General features: G+C 39.5%; 1 protein-coding gene across 2 annotated transcripts in view; it reads right to left on the reverse strand.

Moving 5' to 3' along the window:
* Positions 1 to 18,816, reverse strand: part of LRPPRC (leucine rich pentatricopeptide repeat containing) — a 115,367-nt gene that overhangs the window by 82,201 nt on the left and 14,350 nt on the right. For both annotated transcript variants that reach the window (XM_033144882.1, XM_033144883.1), the window contains exons 3-11: positions 16,119 to 16,241; positions 15,129 to 15,250; positions 14,972 to 15,030; positions 13,347 to 13,433; positions 12,212 to 12,338; positions 10,123 to 10,267; positions 9,341 to 9,498; positions 7,995 to 8,100; positions 7,787 to 7,894 (exon numbers count right to left, since the gene is read on the reverse strand). In XM_033144882.1, coding sequence (XP_033000773.1) covers positions 7,787 to 7,894; positions 7,995 to 8,100; positions 9,341 to 9,498; positions 10,123 to 10,267; positions 12,212 to 12,338; positions 13,347 to 13,433; positions 14,972 to 15,030; positions 15,129 to 15,250; positions 16,119 to 16,241 — 1,035 coding nt within the window. The remainder of the gene's footprint in view (positions 1 to 7,786; positions 7,895 to 7,994; positions 8,101 to 9,340; positions 9,499 to 10,122; positions 10,268 to 12,211; positions 12,339 to 13,346; positions 13,434 to 14,971; positions 15,031 to 15,128; positions 15,251 to 16,118; positions 16,242 to 18,816) is intronic.

Genomic DNA, 18,816 nt, shown 5'->3' on the forward strand with positions numbered 1-18,816 from the left:
AGAGGGAGAGGATGTCCCTTTATGCAAGCAGAAGTGCTCACGCTGCATTGGACTCAACCCTAAAACTATAAATCTCCGTGCAATGTCAGAAAAAATTAAAAGATTGGAAATGGCTTTACAGAAACAAGACTTTGTGTTTTGCTTTGTTCCAGTTGCTGCTCTGTCTCAGGAATCAGGTTCTGTTGTGAAATCAGCTACATTCATGTGCATCTTTACCATAAGCACATAAGCATACAACCAACTCCCAATCAAGGTTCGGAAACCAAAAGCTATTAGGAGTAGAGGTGGGAGATATTTCAATTCATCATCTGAAACTAGTATGAAGTTCAGATCACAATACTGGTTTCAGACCTTTTGAGCAGGCAAGTACATCTTGGAAGGGTGTTTCAGGGAGGAAAGCAGTAGGAATGGCTCCCCCCCCCCCCGCCGCCTTTGCTCATTTGCTGCTGGTGGTGGTGGCAGGCACTAATGCTGCCCCAATTCATGGGGCTTTTCTAGGGGTGGGTGGAGGAAGGAGCAGCATCACCCCATTTGCTCAGCTGCTTGACATCCACTGGCCACAAGGGGCTGATAGTGGGCACTTGCTTCACCCCACTAAATGGGTTTTTATCACCCTGTTTGTTCACTCAACCATTTGTGGGGGGCCCCTGCAATGAGGAGCTGGTTGTGGCAGCCTGCTTTGACCCATTGAAGGGGTGTTTCTGAATGTCTGCGGGGGTGTGATGGAGCAAGGAGCAGTGAGCAGTGAGCACTGCCCTGTAACTGTAGGGTTGGAAAAAACCATGAGAATAATCTAATCCAGCCACATCCAACAGATAGATCGTGATCTATCAGTAGATCACTGGATATCTGTGGTAGATCACTGGCTCCCCCCAAAGAAGCTTAACAACTTTGGCTCCCCTAAAAAAACTTTGACCTGAACCCCCCAAAACAGGGCTTTCCTCCTCCCTAAAAAAAACCTGAATTCTTTTATTTAAAATGCATCTCTGGGTTACCGTATTTTCCGGCATTTAAGATGACTGGGCGTATAAGACGACCCCCAACTTTTCCTGTTAAAATATAGAGTTTGAGATATACTCGACCACAGATTCTCCACCCGCCATATAAGACAACCCCCAACTTTTGAAAAGATTTTCCTGGATTAAAAAGTAGTATTTGTGGAGCCTGCCTGGTGTTTTTACATGAGCAGAATGTGTGCTTTTATTTAAAATGCATCTCTGGGTTATTTGTGGGGCATAGGAATTGGTTCATTTTCCCCCCCTTCAAAATATAGTCCGGCCCCCCACAAGGTCTGAGGGACAGAGGACTGGCCCCCCTGCTGAAAAGGGATGCTGACCCCTTAGTTAAAACAACAACCTTATGGAAATTTGGGTTTTCAAAATGCATCTGAAGAAAGAGAAGTGGTAACAGGAACACATTCAGCAGAAGTTTCACATTTATTGGCATGCATAATAGAATGCATGGTGGGGTGTTGTTTTTATAAAACCAACACCTGGTTAATCCATTTAACTAATTTAGCTATTAAAAAGGAAAGTCTTGCATCTGGCATTTAAAGGTTACCACAAAGACACTATGGCTAAGTTCTTGCCTTTTAAAACATAATGCTGCATTTTATTACATCATGTCTAGCTAACCAACTCTGGAATTCATGTCAAAACCTATACAGGTACTGGAATTTTTGTAAGCATAAAAATGATTTGTCAGATGCTGCGGGATACCAGATTCAAGTAGCATATGCTTTTTTCTCCTTTTTCCAAGTTGGCTCACATATTTGTTACTATAAAAAATTCTAAAGTTTCCTGAAGTCCCTGTCTTTGCCCTGGAGTGCCACCTATGGAAAAAGTGACACTTCCATGAATATTTTATGCAGTGCACTACGGTGCAAATAATCAAATGTGAATTCCCTTTGAGCACTTAAAAATACATGCCAACAAGTCACACTAAATTAAAGTCGCATCATTTGCTCAAGTTTGCCTTAAAACAGAAGACTGACTGATTTTGGCCAAGAACTGGCAAATGTATCCAGAAAGAATTAATTACAATATAATTTTGCTCAATACATTTCAAAATCTGACAGCAAGCTTATGCTTTATATTTATAAGATGTCAAAAAACTGTAATGAAAACTCAGCTGAAACTGCATTTCATCAGCACCTCTATACTTTTGAGAAAAGTGATTAGATGCACGTTATCGGTAACATCTGTTTGCTTTTAAAATAACTGCTACAATAAATTAGGCCCATAATAGCCAGGAGATGTGGGTTCAAATCTCTACGCAATCAAGCAAAAAAATGCTTATGGCCTTTCATACCCCAAATTCACATCTGTTACAACCCTATCCTTGCTGACTTTTATTTTTGAGCAGATGCAAGTGTTGTAATGAGGATTAGAACTTAGGATACTATTAATGTTTCATATGCGGAGAGGTGTTTTAAGGTGATATGGATAAAGAATCCAAGGAAGATGGAAGTGCCTATCAAAATGTGCACACATAGTGGAATTACTTGTTCTAAATATATGCTTGCGGGGATAGTTTTCTCTTTTAACACTTTGGCCATCCATTTGCACTTGCAATAGATTCCTATTTTTAAGGCTCAGAGCTTTAAACCAGTGCACACTACTGAACTATCTGATTAACTGACGGGGGTGGTTTAAACCAAGAGTTTGAGAGTAAAGGGCATACTACATTTTGCTACCTTATCCTTCACTGAGTGGCTGCATTCACATGTAACGCTAAACCATAGTTTAGTGTTGTAAGCACAAGCAGAAAAGAGCTGCTATGGGCCCTTGGGGCTTTTGTTGTCTTCCAGCTGTATAGCAGGGAGAACTTTGGCAGCATTCTGTATGAATCACAGGTTGCGGCTTAAAAAAAAAAACCCAGTTACTTTCCCGACAAACAAACATATTTATTATTTCATAAATTTTATATACCACTTGCTTGTAGAAAAAACCACAAAGCGGTTCAAACTATGGGTTATAAATCTGGCTTGTTTAAACTACAATCTCTAGTTTGTATGCAAAGACAGCCTAGCTTTCATGAAATGTGAAAACGAATTCTGCCAAACTCCTCCTTCAAACGCAAGTCTTATTGTAGCTTCTTACTGTATGCTGCCGTAAATCATGGCTTACCAGCATGTGAGAACTGAGTTAATATCACAAAACAAACCCATATTGAGGCTTTGCTTTATGAAAATGCATTAAAGTTTAATAAATGCATTTATCAATTAAAAGGCAGATGGCCAGTGCAAATTTTAATTAGTAAACATACTTGCTGTTTATTGTTCATACCTAGGTTAGTTTATCCAATATAGATAGCACTGCCTCTTTAGCAGCATACTGCAGGTGAAGAGGTCAGGTGACAGTTTTGAACATTTCCCCAGATAGAAGATGCTTGAATATAATAAACTAGTATATCAGGGGAAAGACTACACAAAATTCTTCCTCTCTGATTAGCTCATCTTCTTTGTTGGGGGTGGACACATTCAAAACACAGTACAACCTGATATTCTATCACTTCATTCTACATAATCTGAGCTTTGTCAACCTAAGCAGCAGAATAAGGTAGCAGTGTGGTCTGTAGCCTACAAAGATACAGGCAAACTATTTCATATTTTTTTTATTGCTCTCCCATTTACCAAGAGTAACCAACTAGCATATCAGGAGGAAGGTTTTGTCCTAGCCCACACCCTGCTTTGGTCGCTTTCTGATTGCAGAACACTTTTTGACACAGGCTAAATGTGTAGAACAGGCAATCCACTTCAAATGCAACAGTGACTGCAATGAACTGTGAATATCTTAAGATTAAAAAGCACACACACACACACAAAACATTCTCATGCTTAAGCCAGGATAGCTCTAGCACTGCCTTTGTCAAATCTGTGTCAACAACGATCAGAAGACAAGAGAGGCAGAATGCATCTACTTATATGCTCATATGTGTTTGAACGTGTGTTGATATATGATGAAGGAATGCTGCTGGGGGGGAAATATTTTGGCAGTGGATCTGGAATTTTGCTTTAACCAGTGAATGAGGATGTAGCAGTATCTGTCAGTGGGTCCAACAAGTTCAGGAATATCTCTTATGCCATTAGTGCCACTAGAGAAAGGGGTGTCACACCTTCAGAGATGTCTGGAATTTATACCACTGGTACAGATGATTGCTTGGGAACTTCACAACCCTCATGTCTTTACTAAATTTGCAAACATTTACAAATGATGTCCATAACTGGTTTCTTGATTTTTTTGACTGACTAGAAAGAAAGAAGCTTCTTACCTTGTGGGATGTAACAATCTACTATAGAAAGCATGTCCATTACAAACACACCAACCATTTTGCATAACCAGCATGCGCAAACAGACTTTGCACAGATTCTTCCCAAGAAATGCAGTGCACAAATGTAACAGACCAAAGAAGCATGCCTGCCAGAAATTTATTCTGCATAAGCTTCCCTGAAATGTGGGAGAAACTCATGGCACAACATGTGACTGATTTTTCTGTGCAATTCTCTTTGAGGAGATTTGATTAAAAACCTTAATTTGCATATGCATTATCATCTTTAACCTTTCTGTCCTCACAACAGCTTCATAGCACACTGTCATTATTTATATCAGGTTGACAGCTCAAAATCTAGGACTGAGGTCTAGTGACAGGGCCAAGGAGACACCATGCACATGGTTTCTGAGCTTCCCCTTCTCCTTCCAATTATGATTCTTCACTTTCCCTGCAAACCAGAATAGGCAACTCACATCAAACTGTGGTTTCCAATTCTAGTACAGAGAAGTTCAAACCACAGCTTGGCAATTCAGATGTAATGACAAACTATAGTTGTCCAGAGAAAGAAGTTAGGGAGGAAGGCAATGTGCACAAGGACGGCTGAACTATGGATTTGTTATGGTTACTGAGGACCTGAATGGGTTGGGTTATGACCCTCGTCATGTGATGGAGGCAGGAGAGCAAAGAACTCTGGGAGGCAGGTGCCGTCCACTTCAGGTTTTTCCCCCTCCTGCTTGACGGATCAGGTCATTTTCTCCCAGCTCTCTCTGTCACCTAAGTGTTTTTGCCTTCAACAGTACTTCATTTCTACTTCTTTATAGAGAAGATCAGAGAGATAGTCCCCAGAACCTATCACATCTACATTTCAGGTAAGACCAATCATCCTTTTGCGGTTAAAGCAAACTGGTTCAGTGAGTTTATGGCTGAGTAGGTATTTCAGCGCAAAGTCTCAAAAGGTGTAAGCCTCTCAATTCATCTGAATACATTGGTACAAAAGAAACATTCATGTGCTAGAAGTTGATTACCTTGGTAATCAAAGTTCAGGATCTTGCTGAAATTGAAGATGTCTTAGAAGCTAAAAACAAACAGCTATGAATGGAGAACTTTCCAAACTATTAGCAACTAGTTTCTATCTGTGGTAGGGTACAAAGCTATGTGGAGCGTTGTTTTGGCAAGGTATTCATGTAAAAACAAAAACAGCAGAAAATTCTAGGGAAGTCTGTAGATTAAACGCATGTAACTGCTGTTAAGAGTTTTTAAGGAAGTTCACCACAACAAATATTATCTGCTTCATCCTTGAAATCCAAAATAGAACTGCATACTGAACTACCAAAAACTAGCCTCTCAAATAACATTTTGTTTACATAATACAGTAAGTCTGCCCACTTACTAGACACCATCTAGTAAGTCTGCCCACTTACTAGACACCATCAAGTGAAATTTTAATGCAGCACTACTTTTCCCCTCTATCTTTATGAGATAACATTTATTTATATTGTGCTCTTCTCCCCAGATGCATCAGTTTTCCATTTTACAAGTTGAATTTGATTCTTCCAATTCCTGTGATCTCTTACAGTTAAAACTGCATCATGAACATAACAATATGCAAAAAAGAATATGCATTAAACCTGTCTGAAGAACAGAACATTCACACGGATAACTTCATGCTGAAGATAGCACAATGTAAAGGGAGACTAGATGGCTACAAGAACAGAGAATGTTCTTGGTACATGCAGCCAGAGCTTCTTGAAGTGCTGAAGTGCAGGTGAAACTCGAAAAATTAGAATATCGTGGAAAATCCCATTTATGTAAGCAATTGTTTTCATTAGCCAATGGAGTTTAATATATGAGATAGACTCATGATATGCAAAGCGAGATATGTCAAGCCTTTGCTTGTTATAATTGTGATGATTATGGCTTACAGCTGATGAAAACCCCAAAGTTGAAATTGTGAATTTGGGGTTCTCATCAGCTGTACGCCATAATCACCACAATTATAACAAATAACGGCTTGACATATCTCGCTTTGCATGTCATGAGTCTATCTCATATATTAGTTTCACCTTTTAAGTTGAATTACCGAAAGAAATGAACCTTTCCACGATATTCTAATTTTTCGAGTTTCACCTGTACAAACTTAGAAAAGATTTTCCTTTATGTGGCCAAAGACACCTACACATTTCTCCTTGCTGCTGTTTTTAAACTGATGCTTCTTAGGTGTTTGTGGCACTGTTAAGACTTCTGAAGTGGAGATTCAGTATCATCTGATGTCACAAACCCCACTTCCCTTTTGCCTTAACCATCAACAGTTACACCTTCTGACCACTGCATAAACGCAGAGCAAATTGTCCTGGTATGCAATAAAATATTTTACCGGATGAATATGGCCACATGTATGCACAGCTTTTCACCCATTTATTTGTGGATGGAAGAGAACTTAAGCCTATGCTGAAACTCTGAGTTTTTACAATGTATTTGCAACATGCTGGGATTCAAACGCTATGCTGGGGAGCAATTTGCCCAGTACTTTTAAGTGCCTTCAGGGACCTAAAGAGTTAACAAGAACAGAATATTGTTTTATAAAGGTTTTTCTAAAAGGCTTGACACACTTTTACAGCCAGAAACAATTAGGGAATACTTGTTACAGCATTTCTTCTAAACTGGGATGCGACTGTATATTTAAAATAAAATTGCAATACAAACTGCCTGCTAAAAGCACTTTTTTTTTGTTTGTGCATTTTGTTTGTCACCCAATGTCACACTAACAACTCTGCATTTCATTCTAAAGCACATTATACTGTGAGATAAGATGAAAAAGACAGTTTTTAATTTCCCCAAGGGGAAAGTACTTCTGTTAAAAGCATCTTTTTATCAGACCACTCTTTCTGAATTACCAATAATGCAAAGCAAAGAATTAGATATTGTACTTTAAAATTTAATATTTGTTCAATTCTTATTCATATCCTATAGACATCCCCATGTGTAACAGGGGAAAGTGTGTGCTAAATGCTTAAACCTACTTAAGAAGCCCAAAGATTGAACATTTCAGTCCTTCAATCAGTGTGCTGTCAGGTCATGATCATTCAACAATGGAGGTTTTTGTGCTTTCATTATTGTAACTAAGCTCACATTTAACTTATCATGGCATAGGAAAGAGCAAACCTTGTAAAAAAAAAATCATTTCTCTATCTTTAAAACAAGGGTTCCACAATGTAACCCGACTTTTAAAAGCTTCCTTAGATTTTGGTGAGCAGAAGATATATTAAGAGAGAAACAGCTAAGGAAATAGTAACAATCCAAATACTTTTGCTACAGTCAAGCTAAAACAATCACAACTCTTTGAAGAGTTCTAAATTTAAGTGGCTTAACAACAAAAAAAGGCTGGAAAAAGTAATGACAAAGAAACTGTTGCAATGTACACCACCACACCAATAGGACAATAGTGCCTTAGCAGGGCTGCGTGTTACAAGTTCACATGCACAGTAAACTAAGGTTTGATTTTTAAAATGCTAACCTTGAACATTTTTCTCTTTCTGGTGGATAACCAGCAACGGCCAAAAATAGTGAGGTCTGACAGGTTCGCCTTCTTCTTTGATGGTCTTCATTAGATCAATAGCCAAAGCTGAAAAGATCGAGAAAGTCAAAGAGTCAATAAATGGGGTTGTAACAGGGTTAAGTAGTAAAAAAAAAATTAACTGAGGTAAGCAATAAGGAAAAAGTACCGGTTTTCTTTAACTCCAACGCACACAACAGAGTCATCTGCAGGGGAGCAGTGTGTATGCTGCTTTCTTTCATGTCCCTGCAGAACTGTTTCAGTTTAGCCACTGGCTGTAAGGAAATGGAAGGTTTTAGAATTTCACTGTTCAACTGGCAATATTCAGCACAATCAAGTGAATGAGTACAGTGGACCCTCTGGATATGAATTAAATTCGTTCCAGGGGTCCGTCCACAACCCAAAAAGTCCGTAGGCAGAGGGGCTGTTTCTGCACACACGTACAGCGCGATTGAGTGCTTCTGTGCACACGCGTGTGGCGAAACCTAGAAGTACTATAGTACCTCAGATTAAGAACTTAATTCGTTCTGGAGGTCCATTCTTAACCTGAAACTATTCTTAACCTGAGGTACTTTAGCTAATGGGGCCTCCCGCTGCCGCCGCGCGATTTATGCTCTCATCCTGAAGCAAAGTTCTTAACCCGAGGTACTATTTCTGGGTTAGCGGAGTCTGTAATCTGAAGCGACTGTAACCTGAGGTACCACTGTATACACTTCCAGGTTTGCCGCGTTCGTAACCCGAAAGTTACGCATCCAGAGCGGTACATAACTAGCAGGTCCACTGTACTTCAAATATTCTCGAGAAACAAGAGTGGTGGCTTTGATTGGGAAGGCCAACACACTACTGCGTTCACATACTGCTTGTGGGCTTCCCTTGGGCACCTGGTTGGCCACTGCAGGAGACAAGATGCTGGACTAGATAGGCCTTTAGTCTGATCTTAAGTTCTTAGGTTTATGAATTCATCCATGCATCCAATACATACTACCCCAGAAGTGATAAGAGTAGCAGAGTTGCTCATGTAACTGCATGCCAGCAGCTAGGAAGCAAGGCATAGTAAGGGTGGCAAAGGCAACACAAGAAAGTCAATAGGGAGGGGCAAGCTTACTTGCAAGGAAAAACTGACCAATTCAAGCTGGGGAACTTGAACAGGAATACAAAGTGGAACAAAGGCCATGTATGAAGACAAGGGAAAGCATTTCTTGTTTCTGGGTAAAGATGTGGATATCAGAGTACGATTCATAGGGGGGAATGGGGAGAGACATATGAGGAAAAGAATACAGCTTTGACAAAGGGAGAGGAGCAGACTTTGCGAGTGAACAGTTTGCTTAAGAAAAAAAAAGATTGATTTAAAGCAGGGGTGGTGAAAATGTGAAACCCCAGAAGCTGCTGGACTCCAACTCCCATCAGTCCTGGACAGCATGGCCAAAGGTCAGGTGTTACAAGAGCTGGAGTCCAGCAATATGTCAAAGGGTCCTCCTCACCTACTTTAAGAGTCCTTTGTAGGACTTCACATACCATGTTCAAATTTGCACAATGCCGTAAGAAGAAGTTGCCACGGTCTATGCTGCCTTCGTTCTGGGAATCTGACAACACTGAAGGAAACGTCTTCAGAACTTGAAAAGCTGTATCTTCTAAGCCATGTGTTAGTAAACTCAGACATAGATTCATTGCATCTGGGTAGTTAAGTACAGCGGGGGCGGGGAGAGAAACCAAATACAATTAGGAAGAGTTGGGGGTGGGGGGACCAATACATTAATGTGCAGAAGTAGTACTCCATTTATTTTTAAGCACTCAGTTTACACATTATATGGAAAATATAGTTCCAAAGAATAACTACTCTACAGAGCTACAAGTTTATCACTCAGTGCTTCTTCTGGCTTTCACTTCTCAATGAGTAAGGATGCTTGTAGCCATTTTTAAAGTCAGTAGCTATATCCATGTAATCTTTAACTATTTCTGCTCATGGGCCATAGTGAGAACTACCAATTCGTAAAGAAGTACCATGCTCTAACCAACTGAGCTAAGCCTAGATTAATATCACCAAGTCTGTGTAAAGTCAGAATAACCACCAATTAGACATGTTTATAAAAATACTATGTATCATTTTACAATTCTATTTGAGAGAGACATTTTATGTACATCTCTCTTCTACTGCTACTACCCAGAGCTACCCAAATGGATGCACTGGTTAACTAAATAAGAAATAACCATGCATTTTCATTAATCTCCTTTTTTGAAGAGTAAAGACTAGTGCCAATAAGCAAATCAGATTTGTTGGCGTCTTTCAAAATTATTACCTGGAATGTATCCCCTATCATGTCTCATCCTCTCCAAAATGTTTTGTACATACTGAGGATGTCCAGCCTTAGCAAGAGTAAAAATGATGTCCATTAAGTCCCTGTCCAAAAGGTAGGCATCACTTTTTTCAATGTTGCCCAGGATCTGCAATAGCAAGGAGAAACAATGTAATAGGAAACTAAATATAGATATAAATATTAATCTTATTAATCTTTTTTATTATCATCAGTTTTATTACCACAATGGAACACTTTGCATCTACATGGAAAGAACACAGGAACTATCTTGTACTTAGCTCAGTACTGTCTACAATGCCTAGCAGTGGCTCAGTGGAGATGGCGGGCATTGAGTCTGGGACTTTCTGCATGTGAAGCAAATGCTCTGCCACTGACCTATGGTGCTTCCACAAAGAGGGCATCTGGATTGACTTCTGTAGATGTGTTGTATGTTAAGGTGTTTAACACAATGCCCAAAAGATCAAGCATTGATCTACTTCGTGGGATAGTTGAGAATATACTATGCCAATTTCTGCAAAATGATTCCAAAAACCACCCAGTGGAAGCAAAATATTGTGCTGGAACTGCCTTTTCTATGGGCAAGTATGCTTCAGTAGCATTGCATCCATTCAAAACACAAGGCTGATTTTCCAAATGGTAGATTCAGGAGATTCCAGGCATTAATCAGCCAAATGAAACTGTGTGCCGTGTTACGCATGGCACAATTGTGTCTCAGAATGGTAAGGGATCACTCTAGAGAAAAAGCCATTTCAGAAGTATCAGCGTTAGTTCTGAAATATAAAACCCTGTAGTAAAGACTGCAGTGTATTGATTTTTGTGGTTTAAGAAAAACAGCAGAAAGCACAGTTCTGCTAAACTTAAGACCTTTTAGATTGAAAGCATTGTAGTCATTATTACATCCATTACAGGTGGAGAGAAAGAGGTTTAAACTGTCAAGGTGTTCAGTTTAACTGCACTGAAGTCCTGGCTAATAAACAACACTTTTCATGCCATGATAACTATAATCCAATTCACATCTTCAGCACAACGGCCTCTTTTTCCAATACTGATCTCAATTCATGTTTGGATATCTTGATGATCCACAGGTGTCAAAAGACAGACATACCAAAGTATTATGTACAGGCAGACCTCCACAGATTTTGGGATTCCTCTGCTGGTAGAGTTTGGTTACTAAAAGGTGGTGTAATGAAATGCCCAAGTGTGTCAGTTGTGGAACTCTTTCAATTTTCTTTTTAAAAAATATTTTGTAAAAATATACAGGTGAAACTCGAAAAATTAGAATATCGTGGAAAAGTCCATTTATGTAAGCAATTGTTTTCATTAGCTACTGGAGTTTAATATATGAGATAGACTCATGACATGCAAAGTGAGATATGTCAAGCCTTTATTTGTTATAATTGTGATGATTATGGCATACAGCTGATGAAAACCCCAAAGTTGAGATTGTTAATTTGGGGTTCTCATCAGCTGTACGCCATAATCATCACAATTATAACAAATAAAGGCTTGACATATCTCGCTTTGCATGTCATGAGTCTATCTCATATATTAGTTTCACCTTTTAAGTTGAATTACCGAAAGAAATGAACCTTTCCACGATATTCTAATTTTTCGAGTTTCACCTGTATACCACTAACTCACACAGAAAACAGATGTGGGGAGCAAATGTAAAATCACAAGCACCAGAAAAATGCAAAAGCAGAAAAAGTAACAAAAAACTGGACAATCACATAAAATTTGTTCAACTGAAAAGGGCTGTTGTCTTCCAAAGATGTGCTTGACCAAACATGCTATATTCTTGATTTCTTGTAGATACCAAGTGGGGCTCATTTACATAGGGGACAATTAACAGCATTACTCATATGCAAACACACAAATTGACTAGGCAGCTTTGAGTAAGCCACTACCTAATCTGCTTACCAAAGAATACCAGTTGGTGCACAATTTCAACATATTACACTTCCTATAGAATTAGCTACTAGCCATTTGGAAAAAGGTATGAATGAAAAGTGATGGCTATTATAAAATCTTTTCTGGACAGAGCTGCAGCCTTGCAAACAGTGTGCATTACCTCTTCAATTTTGCTCGTGTCACCTTTCTCAGCGTATGCATTCAATAGTGCAACGTAAGTGTCTGGACCAGGTTCAATGCCAGCATCCCTCATCACAGAAAGGATATTTTCAGCGTTCTCCATATCTCTGTGAAGTGTTAAATATAGTGGCAAATACAATGTTATAAACTGGTTGTGGTTGGTATTAGACTTGAGCCTATTGGGGTGTATGTCACAATTTATCAACCTTGAGTTCCTTATTCAATTAAACAGCTGGAATGAATGAAATATAGGACAGGAACAGACAGAACATCTGCCATCTCTGGCAAGTCCCAATAAGGATCATCAGTGGAAGGGAAAAATTCATCAAGGCTGGCTCACCTCCATGGCTACATAAGCACAATCAAATCTTGGCTTAATAATACAACCCCATTGCTACCGGTTCTCTACTCCCCTTCTTCCAGTGGCAAAATCGGTAATCTGCAGTTAACCAGAGCTTCCTGCTATGTCTAAACTGGAAAGCTATGGCTATTGGTTTCTTTAAAAAGGCAAAACATGAAGCAATAGTTCATATGGCTTCCAAATCCTGCACAATTTTCCAGTCTGTAGGTAAGTTAGTTGTGGCTTCCTGCCTTGTTTCATTGCTTGTACGAAGGAAGATGGCAATTAGGACCAAAGGGGTTGTACCTGCCACCTCCACCCTCTTTCAGCTGCTATGTGCAAGTCTAAAATATTTCATGCAATTTAACAAGATACACTTAAGATCATTTTTACATGTGGTTTGGCCCTTAAGCCAGAGCTGTCAACCTTCCTTTTTATTGCATTGGGAAACGGCGCTGGAATAAGAGAATTTCCCCGCAAAAAAGGGAAAGTTGACAGCTATGCCTTAAGCATATGCATCAGAAAACCAGTCAAGGTTACAAATTTTGAAACTGTCCCATGCAACCAGTCACTTGGTTGGGGGGCGGCTTTTTGTATTCAAGAGATCCTTGCACACATCATTATGCGTACATAAATCTCTGAATTGAGGGTCAGGTAATTGGGGCTGATATGAAGGGTGTAACTATTTGTAACAATTCAAAAATTAGAAAATGCATTCACTTAACTCAGACAAAGTAGCAATTTAAGCAGGAGAAGAGTAAGAACTATAAATTACCCAGATCTCGCATGGCCAGTCACAAGTGCGCTGAATACAGACTCTGTGATTGGGAGCTCCTTGCTTTTCATAAAACCAAGAATCTTGCTGCAAGATAAAAAACTAAGTCAGCTATGTTTTTCTTTGGAAAATGTAAGTAAAACAAATGTACTTTATACTGAAGACTATATGCTGAAGTAAAACAAAATACGATTTTTTTTAAAAAAAGTAACAAAAAGGACAATCATTTAAGTCTTGTAATACTGAGTTAGCTAAGATCTTGAGATTACCAGTTTTAAATACAAAAAGACAGTTACTCCAATATTTTAAAACATATTCTGGAAAAACAGTGCATGTTCATTGTTCCTAACCCTATCTTACATTATATATTCCTCTTTTAACCTAAAAAGGAAATTCCTGATTAAATTAGTACTGTGCAGCATAAAAACAGATCCATGCTTTCTCCACTGGCTAGGTATTTTTTCTTGTACCTTATTCCTTTCAAGATATACAAATTCCAATACTTCACTTGCATACAATGGCTGAATTCACATGAATAATGTTGCATACCAGCCATTGTTCAGAACCAAAACTGTGGTCAACATTAACTATGGTTAGTTTTAACAAGCCAGTTTCAAAAGCCACAATATGCAGCTGGCTTTGAAAATAACTATAGCCAAGTATTCTTTCTTTGGATAGGTAAAGGACCCCTGATCATTAGGTCCAGTCACAGACGACTCTGGGGTTGCAGCGCTCATCTCGCTTTACTGGCCGAGGGAGCCAGCGTACAGCTTCTGGGTCGTGTGGCCAGCATGACTAAGCAGCCTCTGGCGAACTAGAGCAGCGCACGGAAACACCGTTTACCTTCCCGCTGGAGTGGTACCTTTTTATCTACTTGCACTTTGTCGTGCTTTCGAACTACTAGGTTGGCAGGAGCAGGGACCGAACAATGGGAGCTCACCCCGTCGCGGGGATTTGAACCACCGACCTTCTGACTGCCAAGCCCTAGGCTCTGTGGTTTAACCCACAGCGCCACCCGCGCCCCACTTCTTTGGATAAGGTTATCCCTTTTATATTTTTCAATAGACTTTCATTATTCAATCAGTGAAATTTGTTTCTTTGTTAAATTTTGTAAATTTTATTTCATGTTTAAAAATATCAACACTGAAATAGTATATACCAAGGGTAGAGAACTGGATCTAGCCAAATCTTTGCCTTCCTTACTCCCCGTGGCCCAAATCTTACAGGCAAGCAGGACTGCTCACTTCTCAATCACCTAATGTCACTGACATCAGGTGATATGGGGCTTTGAAGTTGCAAGAATGAGCTGATCGCCAGCCCTTCAAATGCCTCTCTGGGCCCAGCTGCCTTTTTACTTGTCCACACTGACATCATATCAGGTGCCAGATGATTGGGAGGTGGGCAGAGCTTGGACAAAATGGCCAGGCAGATCAAATGGGGAGACCTTGGGCCCCTCCCCAGCTAATAATGCCTAAAAGCCAGTGATTCCCCACCTCTGCTATACATACTTATCTAGGAGTAAATGCACTGAATTCAATGAGACTTCTGGGTAAACATGTAAAGGATTATGCTGTAAGATGCATTTTAGCTGTAAAATATTTAGGCCCATTTATGCAAACCCTTACCTAGCACCATCAATATCACCCTTGCTGCAATAGGCAGCAATCAGCCGCTGGTAAGTAACCTGCAAAAAAGAGAACGGAAATAAGACTTGCTATTTAATGAGCGGTGGCGAGTTAAAAGTTGGCCAAAAAAAAATGCCTTCATGAAAGAAGTACATACTCGATTGGGCTGAACATTAGCATCTTCCATTTTTGTTAAGAATTCAGTCGGAGAGAATGTATGCCCATTCTGAAGGTAGACCTTTAGCAAAGCATTGTAATGGCTTACATCATATACAACACCTTGACAAGAGATAATAAAGAAAAATTAAAATTCAGTACATTAAGAAGTTCAATACGATAAAATAATTCAATGCAAATACTGCCATAGCAACAAATTTAGGCATAGATAAGCACACAATTTTCAAAAGCGCATGAAGCTATATTTCAAAGTCCACTAAACAGAGTGTACCTTTGTAATGCAACGCCTGAAACAAACATTAAACACATGTTTGCAACACAGTGCATCTTAAGCCAACAACTTGTTCATTACACTGAGGAAGTATGGATATTATTAAGGTCAGTTCAGACATAATATTCTCAGCCCTCCTTCTATACTTCCATTTGTGACTATGGTTTGCAGCTACGTGTATTAAGAGAGGAAATCCAAGCCATGGTGGGGGAAGGTCTATGCAAACATAAATACTGTTCAGGTAGCATCCAACTACAGTTTGACATTATGTTTAAGCTAAGTCTGGTATTTAACACAACCACTATTTAATATCTACTCACAAACCAAAGCTCTTTATTAAGAACTATTACCAGCAGGAGCAACTGGGATATTGAACAGAATTCTGGATAATGGTTTAGCAATGCAAAAAGTAGCAATATTAAACTAAAATCTCTCTCTCAAAAAATGTTAAGCAACAAATTAACTGACTTCATTGCACAAAAACAAAGCTTGTTTTTAATATTAACACCTCTAGATGTCAGTATAGCTCTTGGAATCTAAAAACAGATTTCCAAGAGTTGTATCTGCAAGTACTTAAAGAATGTCAGCTACACATTAAGTATCTTAACAGTATTTTAATTCCATTAACTTTTACACCAGAAGAAAAATAAAGCACATGCTAAAGTAACATTCATACAACTTATTTAAGAAAAAGAATACCTTGTCCTTCCAACCGGGTCCATATGGTATGGGCAAGTTCTGTTCTTTCAGCTGGATGATGCTCAGGCAATAATGAACCACAGGTTCTCAACAACAGTAGGGCCTGGTTACTACTTGGGTATCCTAAATTAGAACAAGATACACTGCACATGAAACTGCAACATGAACGATCACTACGTAACCTAGAAGGCATGACAATTCAACTCTTAAAATCTAAAGGGGGGGGGAGAGAGACTACGAATAGCTTTGAAAAGTTTAGAAAAGGATATCCACACTGTTCCGTGACATCTGACAACAGAAAAGGAGATGCAGGTCAAGCTTTGCAACATGGGGGAATTAAGAACTCAATCCTATGTGCATCTACTCAGACATAAGCCCCACAGTATTCAATGGGACTCACTAGTTTAATTTTATTTAGAACTGCTGCTTAGACATACCACCTGGGAAAGTATTTGAACACGCATGCATTTAGTAACATTTTCTAGGATACAGGTAGGTAGCCGTGTGGGTCTGACGCAGCCAAAATGTATTTTTTTAAATTAAAAAATTGTCCCACTAAGTTTGTTCTTGGTATAAGCTTTTGTGTGCATGAACACTTCTTCAGATACCAACACACGAAAGCTTATACCAAGAACAAACTTAGTTGGTCTCTAAGGTGCTACTGGACATTTTTTAAAAATTATATATTTTCTAGGATAGTAAAACTAGAGGCATTGGGTTGTATCCAAGTTTTACTCAGAATAGACCCTCCAAAATTAATGTACCTAAGTTGGCCATGTCCATTAATTTCAAAGGGTTATGACTAATATAGGGTGTTATCAATGTGTCTCAAGCTATTGTCGAAGAGTTTGACTTACAGTAAGTATCCCAGATGGTATACTTTAAATGGAGCAACTATGTCCAGCAGTACAAATATGTGCAGGCAGAAAGTCAGCTTAAAACCAAAATTCTGATAGTGTGGCTACTGCATATGTACATAAAGTGTGCTCTAGTGCCATATATATGCTGCTGAGCCTGTTTTGCCTATAGTTTGTAGTATCCAAGTGTCAATGTGTATATGCACACACTTGTTCCTGGAACAACTCAATACGTTTGTAGCATATTTATGAAGGATTTACAGTGGCACCCCGTGTTACGCACACAATCTGTTCTGGATCGCGCTACGTAACACGGGCGTGCGTAACACGAACGCCCCCCAAAAAGAAAAAACATGGAAGTAGCACAATTTGAGTGCTTCTGCGCATGTGCGAAGTGCTCAGAAGTGTTCTGCACATCTGGGGGTCCTGCGCATGTTGCACGCATGCCGGAAACGCTTCCGGGTTGCGGGCGTTCTTAACTCGAACCTCCGCAACACGGGGTGTGCGTAACCCGGGGTTCCACTGTAGTAACACAAGAGTGCACAATGTCACATTTCTCAGGAATTCTTTTTTGAAACAGTTCTTTTAAAAATGCTCACAGATAGCACCCCAAAGAAAGCCAAATTATGCATCAGATTTGAGAACAGAAGAGAAGCAGGCGACCCCAAAAAATGCGTTTTTAAGCAACTTAACTGCCAGAATGAAGTGATGCAATAAGCAGTGCAGACATGACAATAATCACATAAATTAATGATTTAAGTTGATCTCTATTTATGCAGAACATATAAACTGAGCTTCTGCTCTTCACTGGGAGCACAGCCCCGGGGGGGGGGGGAATCAGTGCTCCGTTCATGTAAGCTAAACCATTTTGCCAAGCTGAAATAACACCCATGTTCTTTATTTCAATTTAGAAAGAAACAAGCTACTGATCCCACTTTTACAGGGAACTGCTCAGGAACCTCTAAAACATTTTCCCCAATGAAAGCTTTAAGTTAGGAAATAATACACTTTCTATACATACTGCCTAATCAGCCTGTAACCTCAAAAGAGTAGCTCACTACTATCTGCTGACTGAATACATGTGCAAGAAGAATAAAATTGGGCTCTATAACATCTGATACAAAGCAGTATACAACATTTCACTTCGATTAGCTATTAGCCATCAATTCTAGTTGCTACTGACCACCCAATCCTTGCAAAGAAATTTCTCTCTTGTCTCGCACTAGGAGATGGGGAAAGGAGAAGCAGCAATGAGGACTCTTTTGTTTTCCAAAGCATGAGATAAGAGAAGAGATTTGCCAAACCAAGGAATGAGGTGTGAGAGAAGACCCTTACCCAATGCTCTTGCCAATTCCACCATTAGGAAAAGCCTAGGAAGAGCTTATGTCCCCTTCTGAGTTCTCTGCAATTCACAGAGAATTTGGGGCAAAAACCAGTCACCAAATGGTCATAGCTGTCAACTTTTCCCCCTTTTTAAGGGAAATTCCCTTATTCCGAATAGGATTCCTCGCAAGAAAAGGGAAAAGTTGACAGCTATGCCAAATGATCCATCAAGAACAGGAGATGTGGCAACCAAATAAGTGGGTGATTACAGTTAGGGTTAGCACTACAGGAAAAACTTCTTCAAAATGTAATGGTGGTTTTCTTATGCAGATGAACTCGCAACCAAAATAAGGTTTACCAGATTAAGAAACAGACTTGTGTGTCACACCTTAATATGTTTACGCAGCAGTGGCAAGGGCAACAGATATGTGCACCAGCTGCTCAGTCTCTGGAAACTCATGCAGCACTTCAAATACTGTATATGTCTTTTCCTATGTAGGAATTACTCCCATGTTAAA

The sequence above is a fragment of the Lacerta agilis genome, chromosome 3, assembly GCF_009819535.1.
Source record: "Lacerta agilis isolate rLacAgi1 chromosome 3, rLacAgi1.pri, whole genome shotgun sequence".
NCBI lineage: Eukaryota > Metazoa > Chordata > Lepidosauria > Squamata > Lacertidae > Lacerta > Lacerta agilis.